Below are 18103 nucleotides of genomic sequence, written 5' to 3'. Positions count from 1 at the left end.
TACATAAAGTGTTTGCTCTAAAATCAGCTTCCACCACAAATTTATGGTGATAGCGCAAATAACTCCATAGGGTAGATTTTGATTTTTGGACATCTGACCAGTGGAGCGTGATGGTCTACTGCCCAATCTCGAGTGATTTTGTGGGTCCAGCCTGATTTAAATTCAAATGGGGAGCTGCAGAATACCAAACAGATGCATCTCACCAGATTGAAACCTGAAAATCAAGCTGGAGGTGCTGCCAGCAAGGCAAGTTGCAGGAATGGGTATGGGTGGGTTGCGGGGGGTGGGGCAGAGAATGTCATTGGGCCCAGGTTATTTTTGTGGGCCCCAGACATGCACCAATAGTATGTTAGCCTTTATTGCAAGAGGATTTCAGTGCTAATGGTATGTTAGCCTTTATCGCAAGAGGCGTTGAGTACAGGGCTAGCCAAGTCTTGCTTCAGTTGTATAGAACCTTGGTTACACCTCACTTGGAGTACTGTGTGCAGTTTTGATTCCCTTACCTTAGGAAGGATATTATTGCCATAGAGGGAGTGCAACGAAGGTTCACCAGGCATGTCCCCAGGATGGCAGGACTGTCCTATGAAGAGAGATTGGGGAAATTGGGCCTGTATTCTCTCGAGTTTCGAAGAATGGGAAGTGATCTTATTGAAACCTACAAAATACTTCAAGGGATAGACAGGGTAGATGCAGCTAAGATGTTTCCCCTGGTTGGGGAGTCTAGAACCAGGGGACACAATTTCAAAATAAAGGGGAAGCCACTTAGGACAGAGATGAGGAGAAATTTCTTTACTCAGAGGGTTGTGAATCTTTGGAATTCTCTACCCCAGAGAGCTGTGGAAACCCAGTCATTGAGCACATTTAAAGTAGAGATTAACAGATTTCTGAATACCAATGTCATAAAGGGATATAGGGATAATGTGGGAAAAAAGGATTGAAGTAGATGACCATCCATGATCGTATTGAATGGTGAAGCAGGCTCGATGGGCTGAATGGCCTACTCCTGTTCCTATGTTCCTAACTGAACTTTTTTTGTTTACAGGGGTAAGTGATCCCAGTCTAAGATTTCAAACACTTGCTGTTTTAGTCACAAAAGCACCCCCAAAGCAACTATATATAAATAAACAATGGCCCACTTTACTTCACACTCTAAAACACTCTTCCTAAATCTCTCCATTTTGCCCCATCTCATCACCTACAAGATCTTCCACATTGACAATGCACTTGGTCATCTCACCTAACTTCTCTCGCTGTTCTTGCTTAGGGTTGACCACAACCCAGTAGCAACTTTGGAGCATTTCATTACATCAAAGAACTAGTTAAATATAAGTTGTCATAAATAAAACATTTTTTTTCATTGTTCACACCAAGTCAGTCTTGTGGCTTCTCTGATGTGATTATCAAATTAACAGCACTGCTGATCTTAGCCACTAGGAACTGGTTTGAGACTATACAAATTAATAATCTGGTTGAGAAGACTTTGGGCCCGATTTTAACTCTGAGTAAGTGGATGGATTTTGAGGTGAGTTAAAATCTCACCCTTTCATTTCAATGGTCCAACATGAATTTGAACCCAGATCCTAGAGTTCAAAGAACATCATACAAATACAATAGATCACCCAATGCTAGATTAAAAAAGAAATGATCTATTGGAAAGATCTTATTTTAAATGCACAGTATTTTCTTTTAATATGGAGAACGTAATAGAGTTTTGTAACATTAAAACATTCAATTAAATCAAGGTAAGAAAATAGAGCTTGCATTTATGAAATACAACTAATGAAATACTTTTGAAGTGCTGTCACTGTTGGGAAACACGGCTGCCAGTTTGCACACAGCAAGGTCTCACAAACAGCGATGTGATAATGACCAGATAATCAGTTTTTTTTTTAGTGATGTTGGTTGAGGGATAAATATTGACTGGGATACTGGGGAGAATACCCCCGCTGTTCTTCCAAATTATGCCGTGGGATCATTTCTAACCACCTTAGTTTAGCGTCTCATCGGAAAGCCAGCACCACCAACAGTACAGCACTCCCTCAGTAAGTTGGTCCAGTGTCCAAGTTTTTTCAAGACTAATGACATAACCTCCTAGATTTCAAAGCATGACACCATGTGGGATTCAGAACCCACACTGGATACCTTGCCAGTGATCTCATATTACAAACATGCTGAAAGCACAAAGGCCTCTGACCATTTTAGAGCTGTCACTAGATTTATAAATGGGTATGATGCGTGTAAACAATGCTTTTCAATACACCAGTGAGAGTCATTACACATGGACCAATGCATTAAGCACTTTTCAAACATTCAGGTAAATAGCGCCACATTGCAATTCCATGTGACTTTTCCAAACGAAAATGCAGAACTTTCCCGATTTCACTGTGCGACTCCATGTGGCATTTGCAGCCTATGTGGATGGAATCTCCCAACCCAATTCCCTCCACACACACTTTGCAAGGCTAGAATCACATTTCTTAGTATTACTGCAATAATAAGCAAGTTGAACTATTAATTTCTGTAATGTGTTCCTTACTGCTGCAGTCTTTGTCCTCTATTAGCCCAGAAACAAAATTCAAGCAACTGGTTCATTTCATGACTATTAGAGGTGTCACACTGAACTACATCAACTAAAAATATTCTTTGGCATCATCAAAGATTTTGACAGAGGCACAGTTCTGCTGCCAAGCAGTACGAAGAAACAAGTCACGGCATATTTCTGCTAAAACACCATTTTATATATATTTTATGCACAGTTGATGAAGTTTGTTGCCACTGTCAACATTGTGAAATTTCCTGGGAGTTTTCTCAAATAAATGTAAGATAAGCATTAAATTGCCAATGTTAGGCAGACAGCTTACAAAGCTAGGGTGGGAAATGGGACAGCATGTTGTGGGCATCCTATGGGGCTGAAATGGGGGCCTGTAATGGAAGCTGTGCATTCGATCTAACTCAGTGTCCTGCAAGAATATAGGAAAAGCATTCTTCACACCACCATTGTGCATTTTAAAACAAAACACAAGAGGGCAGATAAAGCTGCAGCACAGGTCAGTGATCAATTAGGAACGTCAGGTTGATGGACACCAAAGTCAAGACCTTGCCACGTAAATATGGAATAAGTTTAAAAATGCTCTAAATTACTCATTAACAATCTACATTAATTAGAGAAACAGCAAGCTCTGTGCTGTAAGGAATAAGGCAAGCACTCAGAGTGACCCCTGCCATTGCGCTAATGTTTCAGAATATGCAAGGCCTTTAATGTGGTCGGGGAATTCAGTCTGGAGCAATTATCGTTTCCCCAATCCTAATCTTTGGCATATAAGTGCAATATAAGATTTCTCACTCCATGGCTGGATGGAGTGAGCCTTAAAAAAATACTGATGACCATAAAACAGCTATTCATCAAACACTATTAAACACCATGGAGCCTGTCCCATCTAGTGCAGACATGTTGCCAAAATCTGAATGGATGTTTGCCAAAAACTACACAACATACAACTAAATTTACAGCTCTAATTCTACCAATAAATTCAGATATTAAATACATCTTCAGATTTTAATGAATTTCTTTTAGCGGGGACACTTTGTGCTATAAGTATTAAATCAACTGAACTAATGATGATTACATCGCCAGCAATGTTTATGTTTGTTATAACAATTTATGCCTGCTGTTAATTATTTCTGTGCAATTAAATTTTTGAGGGATTGTTGTCAAAGAGATATGACTGCTGTTTGAGTAGCAATGAGGTCAGCTGCTATTGCACATTGCAGTCCATGGAATCTTTTGCTCAAAGCTTGCCTGCTTTCAATTGGCTTTGAGTAAATAAAGTTATATTTTCCAACTCTGGCACTGCAGGCCAGTAATTGGATTGACAGCCTGCTGGCTCACCAGCCAGATGGTCAGGTCACAGTGATGTCACACAGCAAGAGCAGGGATGAGTTTTGTCTTTGCCTGGCCATACAATACCACGGGGTACTTGAGCCTGCTGTGCCTGCCGAAGATCTGGACAATATTTTTTTTTAAATGGCTAATCTCAAATTTGCCATTTTCCCCAAAAGGCGGCCGATTGCTCTGTGATTAGTAAACCTGCTTCGTGCTGGCATACATAGCATCAAGGGCAAGGGAATTCCAACAGATGATGTTTATCTCCACGCTCCGCCACTTCTGGTGGAATTTTGCACAAACTAAAATATGGGGGCAAAAAATCCAGCCAAGCCAAGTCACACCCCAAATTTTTCCCCCTCCCCATCTGCCCAGACCTGGAGTTTTGTCTTCCTCTGGGGCCAAGAAATACAGAGTGGATGGTACTGAGACTTCAAGCTGTGAACAAACAGCATGAACACAACATTGCAACAGCTATCCATGAGAAGTATTCTTTGACCACAAGTGAGAGCTGGAGGACAGTTCTGGTTTTGATTTGGATCTAAAATGCCACCTTACAACAGGAGAGGTCAATACAAGGTAAAAGGAGTTCCTCCTCAGGTTATGAAATTGTACTCTGATCTGTGAGCTATAGGGTACTGGGTTAAGTTGATATGAAACCCAGAGATATGAGCTGAAAGTTTTCTCTTTCTGATAACATTTAAGGATAAAAAACTGACAACATTTTGGGAGCCCAATGCAATTTTCAATGAGTAAAAATTTTCCTCGTGAAGTTTTTCATAATTTGGCACCAAAGGCTCTCAGAAGGTACTACCACTACAACAATAGCTTGCATTTATATAGCACCTTTAAATGTCTACAGAGCATAATCAGAAAAAAATTAGCACTGAGCTAAAGAAGGAGACGTTTGCACACGCGACCAAAAGCTTGGTCAAAGAGGTAGATTTTAAGCAGCATCTTAAATGAGGAGAGAGGGTTGGAAAGGTTAGAGAGGAAATTCCTGAGCTTAGAGCCTGTTTTGTCAGTAATCTTCGGGAATCTATTATTTGAGGATTGTTCACAATTGGAGCTATGTAAGGAAATCAAGTACATTATTTTAATGTCTCATGCTACAACACTGGCATCTACCTGGTAATGTGGAAAATTGACCAGGTATGGCCTCTGCACCAAAAGCAGGACAAATCCGACCTAGTCAATTGCCGCCCCATCAGTCGACTCTCGATCATCAGCAAAGCGACCGAAGGGGTCGTTAACAGTGCTATCAAGTGGCACTTGCTCAGTGCAAACCTGCTCACTGATGCTCAGTTTGGGTTCCGCCAGGGCCACCCGGCTCCTGACCTCATCACAGCCTTGGTCCAAACTTGAACAAAACAGCTGAACTCCAGAGGTGAGGTGAGAGTGACTGCACTTGACATCAAGGCAGCATTTGACCGAGTATGGCATCAAAGAGCCCCAGCAAAACTGGAGTCAATGGGAATCGAGGAAAACTCTCTGCTGGTTGAAGTCATAATTAGCACAAAGGAAAATGACTGTGGTTGTTGGAGGTCAATCATCTGAGCTCCAGGACATCATTGCAGGAGTTCCTCAGGATAGTGTCCTAGGCCCAACCATCTTCAGCTGCTTCAACAATGACCTTCCTTCCATCATAAGGTCAGGAGTGGGGATGTTTGCTGATGATTGCACAATGTTCAGCACCATTCGCAACTCCTCAGATACTGAAGCAGTCCGTGTAGAAATGCAGCAAGACCTGGACAATATCCAGGCTTGGGCTGATAAGTGGCAAGTAACATTCACGCCACACAAGTGCCAGGCAATGACCATCTCAAACAAGAGAGAATCTAACCATCTCCCCTTGACATTCAATGGCATTACCATCGCTGAATCCCCCACTATCAACATCCTGGAAGTTACCATTGACCAGAAACTGAACTGGATCAGCCACACAAACGCTGCGGCTACAAGAGCAGGTCAGAGGCTGGGAATTCTACAGCGAGTAACTCACCTCCTGTGTCCCCAATGTCTGTCCATCATCTACAAGGCACAAGTCAGGAGTGTGATGGAATGCTCTCCACTTGCCTGGATGGGTGCAGCTCCAACAACACTCAAGGAGCTCGACACCATCCAGGACAAAGCAGCCTGCTTAACTGGCACCCCATTCATAATCCTCAACATTCACTCTTCCACCACCGACGCAGAGTGGCAGCAGTAGGTACCAATTACAAGATGCAATGCAGCAACGCACCAAGATTCCTTCGAAAGCACCTTCCAAACCCATGACATCTACCACCTAGAACAGCAGCAGATGCATGGAAACATCACCACCTGCAAGTTCCCCTCCAAGCCACACACCATCCTGAGTTGGAACTATATCGCCATTCCTTCACTGTCGCTGGATCAAAATCCTCAAACTCCCTTCCTAACAGCACAGTGGGTGTGCCTGCACCCCAAGGACTGCAGCGGTTCAAGAAAGCAGCTCAGCACCACCTCCTCCAGGGCAATTAGGGATGGGCAATAAAAGCTGGCCGAGCCAGCGACGCCCACATCCCACGACTGAATATTTTTTTAAAATGTCTAAATACTACTTCTGACTGTCCACACTTGTCTATTTTGTTCTGACAGAATCTCCTCTGGTTTTTTCTTCAGGAATCTTACCCTTAGCTTCATTCAGCTGGAACTCGCTCCCAGCAGCTAACGTCTGGATATATTCAACTACGTTAATCTTCTCCTGCACTGTAGCTCTCGAGAGCACATGACAAAATAATTGTATTAATAATTCCAATGGTCAGAAGTGAGGAAGGAGGAAATATCCACATTTTCTTGTTAAATTGCCAGCCTAAATGTTGGGGGGGGGGGGGGGTGGACAGGAATCTGGGGGGGGCTAGCTTACAGTCAAACATTTACAAGCTTGAGCTTGATGGCATTTATTTGAAAAAGCAAAGTGTGGTCCTCTAATTCCTGTCCACTCCCTAACGATTTGTAACACTAACCCCATCATAACCTTGGAATTTTTTTTGAACTAAAGAATTATAGTCAAAAATATGAAACAAGGACAAGGAAAAACCATTTCACTCCCTGTCATCATTCTGAAGATGAAAACTCTGATCATGCATTTTTCAAAGGAGATATAAAAATGTCCAATGACTGCCAAGACATAGATCTTTCTGAAAGTTCACTAGATTCAGGATCAAATATATGAATATTATTTAAACCATCACAATGCCAAAGATCAGCAAATTGTACTGTTTTCTGAGTGTAATGTTTCACATTATCATTCTTTGAATTTTCTGTAGCAAACCGTTATTAGATATTTTGTAGTGTTAGTCACATTTTTTATTTTGACTTCACCCCTTGAATAATATCGAGAATAGGGTGTTAAGAAAGAACTTGCATTTCTATAGCGCCTTTCATGACCTCAGGACATCCCAAAGTACTTTACAACCCATGAAGTACTCTTGAAGTGTGGTCACTGTTGTAATGAAGGAAAATGCAGTAACCAAATTGCACGCAGCAAGCTCCCACAAACAGCAATGAAATAAATTACCAATTAATCTGTAGGTTGAGGTCGGGACACTGGGGAGAACTTCCCTGCCCTTCTCTGAAATAGTGCCACAGGCTCTTTTCCATAATCCTAAGAGGAGCCTCATTTCAATGTTTCATCTAAACAACAAAAATATCTCCAGTCACTAAACAGCATCAGCTAAGTACCTTGAGCTGCTTAAAACTGGAGGTGACCATCTGATCGAACCAGTCCAGCATTCACTTCCTGCAATGAATGCTGATGATTACCTTTTCAAACTTAGGGGCAGAAATAACAGTTCCTGAAATTGCACACCTATTTCCTTGGACCCATGGAGGGATGATAACCAGGAAATGTTAAACTAGTGAAGTATCAGAGTTATTAAAGGGAAAACAAGCATCCTGAATGTTACCAACGTTTCTTGGCTATCTCCTATGATCACAATATCACGACGTTCCATTCCACAGGTACTGTGCAATGTAGGCTGTAGGCAGTCCATAATGTTACTGCAGCAGAATTTCATGATGTCACAGCAGGGACAGGTCCACACAAAATGTCTGTTCCTACACTACATCTAGCTAGGAACTTTATAACTTTCAATACAATAACACAACCTGACTGCTGAACACCAGTAAATGTGCAGAATAACATCTGTGCAGGTGAGCCCCTGTGCAGTGTAAGAAATATCTCCACAGAATTGACCAGCTACATGATAAATGACAAACCCTGAGTAGGTTATCACCTACTCAGGAAGGTGACCAAACAGGTAGATGAGGGTAAAGCAGTGGATGTGGTGTATATGGATTTCAGTGAGGCGTTTGATAAGGTTCCCCACGGTAGGCTATTGCGGAAAATACGGAAGTATGGGGTTGAAGGTGACTTAGAGCTTTGGATCAGAAATTGGCTAGCTGAAAGAAGACAGAGGATGGTGGTTGATGGCAAATGTTCATCCTGGAGTTTAGTTACTAGTGTTGTACCGCAAGGATCTGTTTTGGGGCCACTGCTGTTTGTCATTTTTATAAATGACCTGGAAGAGGGTGTAGAAGGGTGGGTTAGTAAATTTGCGGATGACACTAAGGTCGGTGGAGTTGTGGATAGTGCCGAAGGATGTTGTAGGGTACAGAGGGACATAGATAGGCTGCAGAGCTGGGCTGAGAGATGGCAAATGGAGTTTAATGCAGAAAAGTGTGAGGTGATTCACTTTGGAAGGAGTAACAGGAATGCAGAGTACTGGGCTAATGGGAAGATTCTCGGTAGTGTAGATGAACAGAGAGATCTTGGTGTCCAGGTACATAATTCCCTGAAAGTTGCTACCCAGGTTAATAGGGCTGTTAAGAAGGCATATGGTGTGTTAGCTTTTATTAGTAGGGGGATCGAGTTTCGGAGCCACGAGGTCATGCTGCAGCTGTACAAAACTCTGGTGAGACCGCACCTGGAGTATTGCGTGCAGTTCTGGTCACCGCATTATAGGAAGGATGTGGAAGCCTTGGAAAGGGTGCAGAGGAGATTTACTAGGATGTTGCCTGGTATGAAGGGAAGGTCTTACGAGGAAAGGCTGAGGGACTTGAGGTTGTTTTCGTTGGAGAGAAGGAGGAGGAGAGGTGACTTAATAGAGACATATAAGATAATCAGTGGGTTAGTTAGGGTGGATAGTGAGCGTCTTTTTCCTCGGATGGTGATGGCAAACACGAGGGGACATAGCTTTAAGTTGAGGGGTGATAGATATAGGACAGATGTTAGAGGTAGTTTCTTTACTCAGAGAGTAGTAGGGGCGTGGAACGCCCTGCCTGCAACAGTAGTAGACTCGCCAACCTTAAGGGCATTTAAGTGGTCATTGGATAGACATATGGATGAAAATGGAATAGTGCAGGTCAGATGGTTTCACAGGTCGGCGCAACATCGAGGGCCTGTACTGCGCTGTAATGTTCTAATTCTACCTTGAGAATGGAGATATTTATATCACACAGCTAAATGCAGCAGTACCTATTTGTAGTGGACTTTCAACTGAATTAATCTCATTGAAATTCATATTTTATGTAGGCTTTGTGGCTCAAAGGAATCATTTAAAGCTGCTTTGTGCTGTTCCATTATCACTGTTAAACTGCAGAAAGAAGTAATTGGATTTCCCTTGGTATTCTTGCATATAAGAGTCATTACTGGAATACCTTGGTCAGACAGGAGCAGACATTCTCATGCAATTAGAGTTTTGCTGCATTTATTAGGATGAGCTAGGCTATTTAGTTTCAAATTTGCACATATATATTTATTTGACTGCCAGCCTTGGCAATGACAAGGACATTCATTCATGTACCTTCACAGAATGTTTTATAATTGCTTTCTATTCTACACTCTTCATTTAATGATGAGTTTCATTAAAGAGGTCTGTGCCATCTCTGTTTCATTCCCTTATATTTTGCTGAACTTGTTGTGTCCTATGACCCAAGGATCATCTTGGCCTGTGTGGCTTAGTATTGATTAACTGACTGAACTAAGGTTGTTTGATTCCTGTTGAAAGGTTTGTGACTCCATATCTAAGGAGCAGCTCTTATTGTAGCCTTGGATTCCTGTGCCATTTACATCATTTCCTGATACCACTGGTAGATGAGATTTTCTTTACATCTCCTTTTAAGAGACGTGGGAATCAGACTTTAACAGTAACAGAGAGGGAGGTCTTTATGTTGGGGGGGGGTCAACTATTTCTCTCTTGTAATCAACCATCAATATTATAGATGGTTTCATCTGCAATCAATTAAATGTCAATTAGCTGAATCACATGTGTCTCTTGTACAGGGTAATCATGCAAAATTACTCAAGGACTGCAACATGTGGCAGTGGTTTCTCTTCAATAGCCACTGATCGCTCCCTGCTGTGCTGAAAATGGCTTACCTTGTAACTCTTTGTCCTTGAATGGATCATCTCCCTCCATGAGCTTGGATTTGGCGTTGCTGTCACATTCGGGGGTTTGGTAACTGGAAGAAACAAGAGTAGTACTTAAAATACATGTTAGGAACTAGTGGAACTTAGGCTAGCCAAGCCTGTGATTACTAAGCTGGTTCTGTTGTAGTTGCCAAGCTACTGTTCTGTCCTGAGCAAGGCAAGAGTGGTTTCCCATCTTAACACAGGATATTCCACTGAAAAATAAAGGCAAGTATTCACAAGTTTAAAAATTGAAACTGTGATTTATGTGCTGCTGGAGGATTTGTCACTGAGCAGTAGCATAACTGATTTTCCACTTTATGACACTAAGTAGCCAACCTGTTAGATCATTTAAAATGACTTCTTTGTATCTGTCTTTCATATCCCCAGTGGTATTTATTTTAAGAGGTAATCAACATATTTTTGGCACCCTGGGTAATCACTATATCTGAGAATTGGGAAACTAGGATTGTTCAACAATTTCTCCCTCCCTCTCAACAAGGAATTATTTGAACTGTTTCCACTGTCAGAATTCTATGACATTTCAATTGAATGTTGCTTTCATATAAGCATTGTGCTTTACAGTGTATAGTGTATTATATCTTCCCCTGTTCCTTGTGTACATACCAGAAGTGTACTAGGCACAGTTGTGCAGTAGGTTAGTATGCTCTCAATTCTTTGGGCAGTCTTAGCCCAGTATACGAAGGGCTCAAAACTGTGTCCACGCTTAGGTACAAATTGCCACTACACTAACAACAGTTAGTGGGGATACAAAGACACTTATGGAAAGTCAAAAACTTCACAGCATTGGGCAATTTTCTGCTAAACTGATGGCTGAGGCACTTTGGTGAGATTGAGTAGTGGTGTTACTGGCCTATGCTGTCCCTGACCTGGGGGTGTTGGGCTTTTGCTACTCTATATCCAGATGAAAAAATATTCTGCTTCCTATCATAACAGACACAAAAATGTGGAGGTTTTCAGTGCAATTGTGTAAAAATATGCTTCAAATCCTATAGGGGAAAAAAATCAAGCTGTCAACATACCCAAATTTCATCCATGTTGGTGAGGCTCTGTGTTACAATTGTTAAACTACAGACACAATCATGCTATTTACAAGCAGGTGTCAGTGAAAGGGCACTTTAACATACAACTGACACAGCACTTACCAACTGTAACTGTGTATTTAGCTGTGACAGGGGAGTTTATTCCCACTTGGTTCAGGACCAGCCTGTGTACAAAGCAAACCGAAACCACTGTGATGGTAGGGAACTGTGAAATCACTTAGAGCACCACACTGACCTGGCACCTTGTGAACTTTCACTGCCTCACTTGTGGCCCCCCAGTGTTATCACAAAGCATTTTGGCACCTGCAACAACATCTGACTAGAGTATGTCACAGCCAATGGGTCACATGTGGCCTTCGATCAATGGCAGATTTCAATAGGAAAACACTGAGCACTGTTTAAATTAACGGACCAAAAAAAAAGGATTGTGCAGCAGAGAGGAACATGCATATAGGAGGATTTACAAATCACATTATTTCCAGTTAATCCATACAATCCCTTACAGCTCCATTATGCACTGGTTTAATACACCCATGACACATTCTACACTGTAAAAAATGCCTAGCTCAGCCAACTTTCCCAAATATACATACAGCTATCCTGGGAAAATGAGGCTGGGAATATTTTTGTTAGCATTTTTTTCACAGCTGAGCCTTTTTTTAAATGAATTTAGGTTAAAACAAGCAGCCTTAAATATACTGAATGTGCTTCATTTTCCTGTATCAGTACACTACACTGAAACTTTCTTATGTATTTTAAATAAAATTTCAACTCTCAGTATTAATTGTGGCATTAAGTTTCTGTAAAAATCCTCGATTTTGAATGTATTGGAAGTCTGACTATATGATTTTTTTTTATATATAAAATGAAGTTAATATTAAACAAGGTGACATTATTTACCCGAAAAGCCGTCTCAATCACGTCAGAGAAACGGGCATCACGGCAGCCTTTTGCCATAACCTTCTAAATCTTGCGTTTTGAAATATTTATCCCTTTTTTTTAGAAGGTATAATGGATTCTGCATCCACTGTTTCTGCTAGGACAACCCCATGCCCTCTATGTCCCTTCATTCTTTTGGTGATCATCTTAATTTTATGCCTTCTAGGTTACCAACTCATCGGCCAATGAAAATAGATTTTTCCTAATTCTCCTAACTTTGAATACAGCAATGACAACCTATATCTATATAGCATCTTTTAACATAGTAAAACATCCCAAGGTGCTACACAGGTGCATTAAAAGCAAAATTAGACACCAAGCCACATAAAGTGATATTAAGGTGAATGGTCAAAAAGCCAGGTTTTACAGAGTGTCTTAAAGGAAGAAAGAGGGTTAGAGAGGTGGAAAAGTTTAGGGAAGGAATTCCAGAGCTTAGGGCCTAGGCAGCTCAAGTCACCACCACCAAAGGTGGAGCAATTAAAATTGGGGATGCTCAAGAGGCCAGAATTAGATGAGCATAGATATCTCAGGGCGTTGTGGGGCTGGAGCAGTTTACAGTGATAGAGAGGGGGTGAGGCCATGAAGGGATTTGAAAACCAGAATGAGAATTTTAAAATCGTGGTGTTACTTGACCAGGAGCCAATGTAGATCAGCGAGCACAGGGCTGATCGGGGAACGGGACTTGGTGCGAGTAAGGGCATGAGTAGCAAAGCTTTGGATGACCTCAAGTTTACGGATGTGAGATGACAGCAAGGAGTGCACTGCAATCATCGAGGCTAGAGGTAGCAAAGGCATGAATGAGGGTTTCAGCAACAGATCAGCTGGGGCAGAATTGGACAATGCTACAAAGGTGGAAATCGGCAGTTTTGGTGATGGCACGGATATGTGGTTGGAAGCTTATCTTGAGATCAAATACAACACCAAGGTTGTGAATAGCCTGGTTTAGTCTCAAGACAGTTGTCAGTGAAAGGGATGGAGTCAGTAGCTAGGAAACAGAGTTTGAAGTGGGAACTGAAGACATTAGCTTCAGTGTTCCAAATATTTAACTGGAGGAAATTTCTGCGCATCCAGTACTGGATGTCGAATAAGCAGTCTGATTTAGCAACAGTGGAGGAGTCGAGAGAGGTGGGTTTGAGGTAGAGCTAAGTCTTATTGGTGTACATGTGAAAACTAACGGTTTTTGAATGATGTCGCAGAGGGGCAGCATTTAGATGAGAAATAGCGTGGAGGGCCAAGGATAGATCCTTGGGGGAACACCAGAGGTAATGGTACAGGAATGTGAATTGAAGCTACAGCAAGTGATACCCTGGCTATGATAGATAAGAATGGAACCACGTGAGAGCAGTCCCACCCAGCTGGATGCCAATGGAGAGGTGTTGGAGGAGGATGGCATAGTCAACTGTTTCAAAGGCTGCAGACAGGTCAGGAAGGATGAGGAGGGGTAGTTTACCTTTGTTACAGTGACATAGGATGTTATCTGTGACTTTGAGAGCTGTTACGGTACTGGCATGGGTAGAAATCTGACTGGAGGGATTCAAACATGGAGTTCCCAGAAAGTTAGGCAGGGATTTGGGAGGCAACGGGGCATTCAAGGGCTTTGGGGAGGAAAGGGAGGTTGAAGATAGGATGGTAGTTTGCAAGGATGGAGGGGGTCAAGGGTTGGTATTTTGAGGAGAGGTGTGATGTCAGATTTAAAGGAGAGAGGGACAGCTCCTGAAGAGCGAGAACTGTTGACAATATTGGCTAACATGGGGACAGGAGGGGAGGTTGGGTCAAGCAGTTTAGTGGGAATAGGGTTAAAGGAGCAGGAGGTGGGTCTCCTGATCAAGATGAGCTTGGAGAGGGGGTGGGTGGGGGTGGGGGGGGGGGGGGGGGGGTATAGGAGAGAAACTTTGAAGTTCAGGGCTAGGGGAACCTTGGAGGAAGTTTGGCCACATGGGCTAGTGGAAGGGAGGCAGAGGCAGCTGATCAGATGGTCTTGATCTTCGTGACAAAGAAGTCCATGAGCTCCATGCACTTACTGTTGGATGTGAGGGTGGACGAGATAGGGGAGAGGGGTTTAAGAAGATGGTTTGCAGTAGAGAAAAGAAGTGGGGGTTATCTTTGCATTCCAGGTTGATCCTGGAATGGTGGGCAGTTTTAGCAGGTGAGAACAGGACCCAATAGTGCTTTATGTAAATAGCTAAACCGGTTGTTTGCCATATGCTTTCAAGTTTGGACTTCTATCAGATCTCCTGTGAACCTCTTTGTGCAATGAAAAGGGCCCCAGTTTTTCTGGTATCCCCTAACTAAAGCTGCTCATCCCTGGAATCACCTCAGTGAATCTTTACTGCACTCTTTCCTTGGCCTTTTCTTCCTAAACTAAAGCAACCATCATTGGCTGTAAAGAGCTTTGGAATGACCTGAGGTTGTGAAAGGTGCTATATAAATGCAAGTCTGTCTGTCTTATGAGACTACATAATAGCTCCGTATTCAAATGAAAACAATGGTACCATTTAAACCCTGCCATGAGAGCACGGCTTTCTACTCACTCAGATATCTGTCACTTTGCACATAAACCACCTGACAAACCCCCCCCCCCCCCCCCCCCACCCACCCCCTTCACCTGCACAGGATTTATTACTCTGTCTAAAACACTCAAGTGATTTTTCTCCTTGTTTTTGAAAAATACATAGTTTGGTGGCAGTGATTGTGAGAAGAGGTCATGCAGCTTCTTGTGCTTTTTTTGTAGACAACCTTCAGCCATCCTTTGGTTTGCAAGTGTTGTCACACTGTCCCAATCAAAATGAAACCTGTATCATCAACATTGGGTCCTTCAATCTCTATTGGCAGTTTGACACAAGTTCGATGGCAACAGTTACCAAAAGCCAGAACTATAGTTAACTGGTTCTTCAGCCATCCTGAATTTATTGCAAATACTTTGTCATCTTTCAAAGGGTTGGAATGTGTTCAGGATAGTTCTGCAATAGTTGGAACTTCAAACTTTTTTTTTAAATGTAGCCACTGAATATCTACAAAAGGAATAGTGTCTCTTTAAAGTGTGAGCTCATTGCAGAGAATGGAACCTTATTCACATAGCAGACATTACATACTTACTGGGCCAGATCTTGCTGGAAAAATAATGGCATGTTAACGACGCACACAGTTATTCATGCACCAATTGGCCAGCAAGTTCAAGGGAATAAGAGATATGCGGTGAATTGTCAATCTCCAGAACTTGCTGGTCCATTTAAGCCACTCTGTTATTTGCTTTGCAAAAATGGCATCTCGCCCTTAGCTTCCCTGTTAATATTAAGAACTTGCCGGATGTGCACATTCGTTGTCCATTCAACTCGTGCAGAAAGTCAAGTCTGGTAATTAAGAGTGTAAATACCTTTTTAACAATATAATTGTTAATGCAATGACGATCAACTTCTCTGATCCCGAACAATTTAAACTGCTCAACTTCACTTCTATATGCAGTCAATTGTTAGAGATTTTACGAATGGCAAATTTAAACAGTTAACATTTTTTTCTCACTTTTCCTTTGTCTCTGTTTATTCTCTCTCTCTCTCTCTTTCCCACCCACCCCAATATTTCTTCCACTCTCCTTGCTTTGAACTTTAAGACCCAAAAACAGGGGGGTTGGGTCCAATGTTTACATTTTTAAAAGCTTATGCACACACATATGCTGAACTCAAGAGGTGAGGTGAAAGTGACTGCCCTTGACATCAAAACAGCATTTGACCGAGTATGGAATCAGGGGGAAAACTCTCTGCTGGTTGGAGTCATACCTAGCGCAAAGGAAGATGACTGTGATTGTTGGAGGTCAATCATCTCAGCTCCAGGACATCATTGCAGGAGTTCCTCAGGGTAGTGTCCTAGGCCCAACCATCTTCAGCTGCTTCATCAATGACCTTCCTTCAATCATGAGGTCAGAAGTGGGGATGTTTGCTGATGATTGCACAATGTTCAGCACCGTTTGCAACTCCTCAAATACTGAAGCAGTCCGTGTAGACATGCAGCAAGACCTGGACAATATCCAGGCTTGGGCTGATAAGGGGCAAGTAACATTCGTGCCACACAAGTGCCAGGCAATGACCATCTCCAACAAGAGAGAATCTAACCATCTCCCCTTGACATTCAATGGCATTACCATCGCTGAATCCCCCACTATCAACATCCTAGGGTCTATCATTGACCAGAAACTGAACTGGAGTAGTTCTATAAATACCGTGGCTACAAGAGCAGGGCAGAGGCTAGGAATCCTGTGGCTAGGGATCCGTGCTGGGACCACTGTTGTTTGTGATATACATAAATGATTTGGAGGAAAGTATAGGTGGTCTGATTAGCAAGTTTGCAGACGACACTAAGATTGGTGGCGTAGCAGATAGTGAAGGGGACTGTCAGAGAATACAGCAGAATATAGATAGATAGATTGGAGAGTTGGGCAGAGAAATGGCAGATGGAGTTCAATCAGGGCAAATGCGAGGTGATGCATTTTGGAAGATCCAATTCAAGAGTGAACTATACAGTAAATGGAAAAGTCCTGGGGAAAATTGATGTACAGAGAGATTTGGGTGTTCAGGTCCATTGTTCCCTGAAGGTGGCAACGCAGGTCAATAGAGTGGTCAAGAAGGCATACGGCATGCTTTCCTTCATCGGATGGGGTATTGAGTACAAGGGTTGGCAGGTCATGTTACAGTTGTATAAGACTTTGGTTCGTCCACATTTGAAATACTGCGTGCAGTTCTGGTCGCCACATTACCAAAAGGATGTAGATGCTTTGGAGAGGGTGCAGAGGAGGTTCACCAGGATGTTGCCTGGTATGGAGGGCACTAGCTATGAAGAGAGGTTGAGTAGATTAGGATTATTTTCATTAGAAAGACGGAGGTTGAGGGGGGACCTGATTGAGGTGTACAAAATCATGAGGGGTATAGACAGGGTGGATAGCAAGAAGCTTTTTCCCAGAGTGGGGGATTCAATTACTAGGGGTCACGAGTTCAAAGTGAGAGGGGAAAAGTTTAGGGGGGATATGCATGGAAAGTTCTTTACGCAGAGGGTGGTTGGTGCCTGGAACGCGTTGCCGGCGGAGGTGTTAGACGCGGGCACGATAGCGTCTTTTAAGATGTATCTAGACAGATACATGAATGGGCAGGAAGCAAAGAGATACAGACCCTTAGAAAATAGTCGTCATGTTTAGATAGAGGATCTGGATCGGTGCAGGCTTGGAGGGCCGAAGGGCCTGTTCCTGTGCTGTAATTTTCTTTGTTCTTTGAGTAGCTCACCACCTGACTCCCCAAAGCCTGGCCACCATCTACAAGGCACAAGTTAGGAGTGTGATGGAATACTCTCCACTTGCCTAGATGTGTGCAGTTCAAGAAGCTTGACACCATCAAGGACAAAGCAGCCTGCTTGATTGGCACACCATCCACAAACATTCACTCCCTCCACCACTGACGCACAGTGGCAGCAGTGTGTTCCATCTACAAGATGCACTGCAGCAATGCACCAAGGCTCCTTCGACAGCACCTTCCAAACCTGCGACCTCTACCACCTCGAAGGACAAGAGCAGCAGATGCATGGGAACATCACCACCTGAAAGTTCCCGTCCAAGTCACACACCGTCCTGATTTGGCACTATATTACCATTCCTTCACTGTCACTGGATCAAAATCCTGGAACTCCCTTCCTAACAGTACTGTAGGTGTACCTACCTCACATGGACTGCAGCGGTTCAAGAAGGCAGCTCACCACCACCTTCTCAAGGGTAATTAGGGATCGGCAATAAATGCTGGCATAGCC

General features: G+C 42.8%; 1 protein-coding gene across 4 annotated transcripts in view; it reads right to left on the bottom strand.

Moving 5' to 3' along the window:
- smoc1 (SPARC related modular calcium binding 1) overlaps window positions 1-18103 on the bottom strand; it is a 245804-nt gene that overhangs the window by 119271 nt on the left and 108430 nt on the right. For all 4 annotated transcript variants that reach the window (XM_068038371.1, XM_068038372.1, XM_068038373.1 and 1 more), the window contains exon 9: window positions 10287-10369. In XM_068038371.1, coding sequence (XP_067894472.1) covers window positions 10287-10369 — 83 coding nt within the window. The remainder of the gene's footprint in view (window positions 1-10286; window positions 10370-18103) is intronic.

This window comes from Heterodontus francisci, chromosome 9 (genome assembly GCF_036365525.1).
Source record: "Heterodontus francisci isolate sHetFra1 chromosome 9, sHetFra1.hap1, whole genome shotgun sequence".
Taxonomy (NCBI): Eukaryota; Metazoa; Chordata; class Chondrichthyes; order Heterodontiformes; family Heterodontidae; genus Heterodontus; species Heterodontus francisci.
This window is presented reverse-complemented; position numbering and strand designations above follow the sequence as displayed.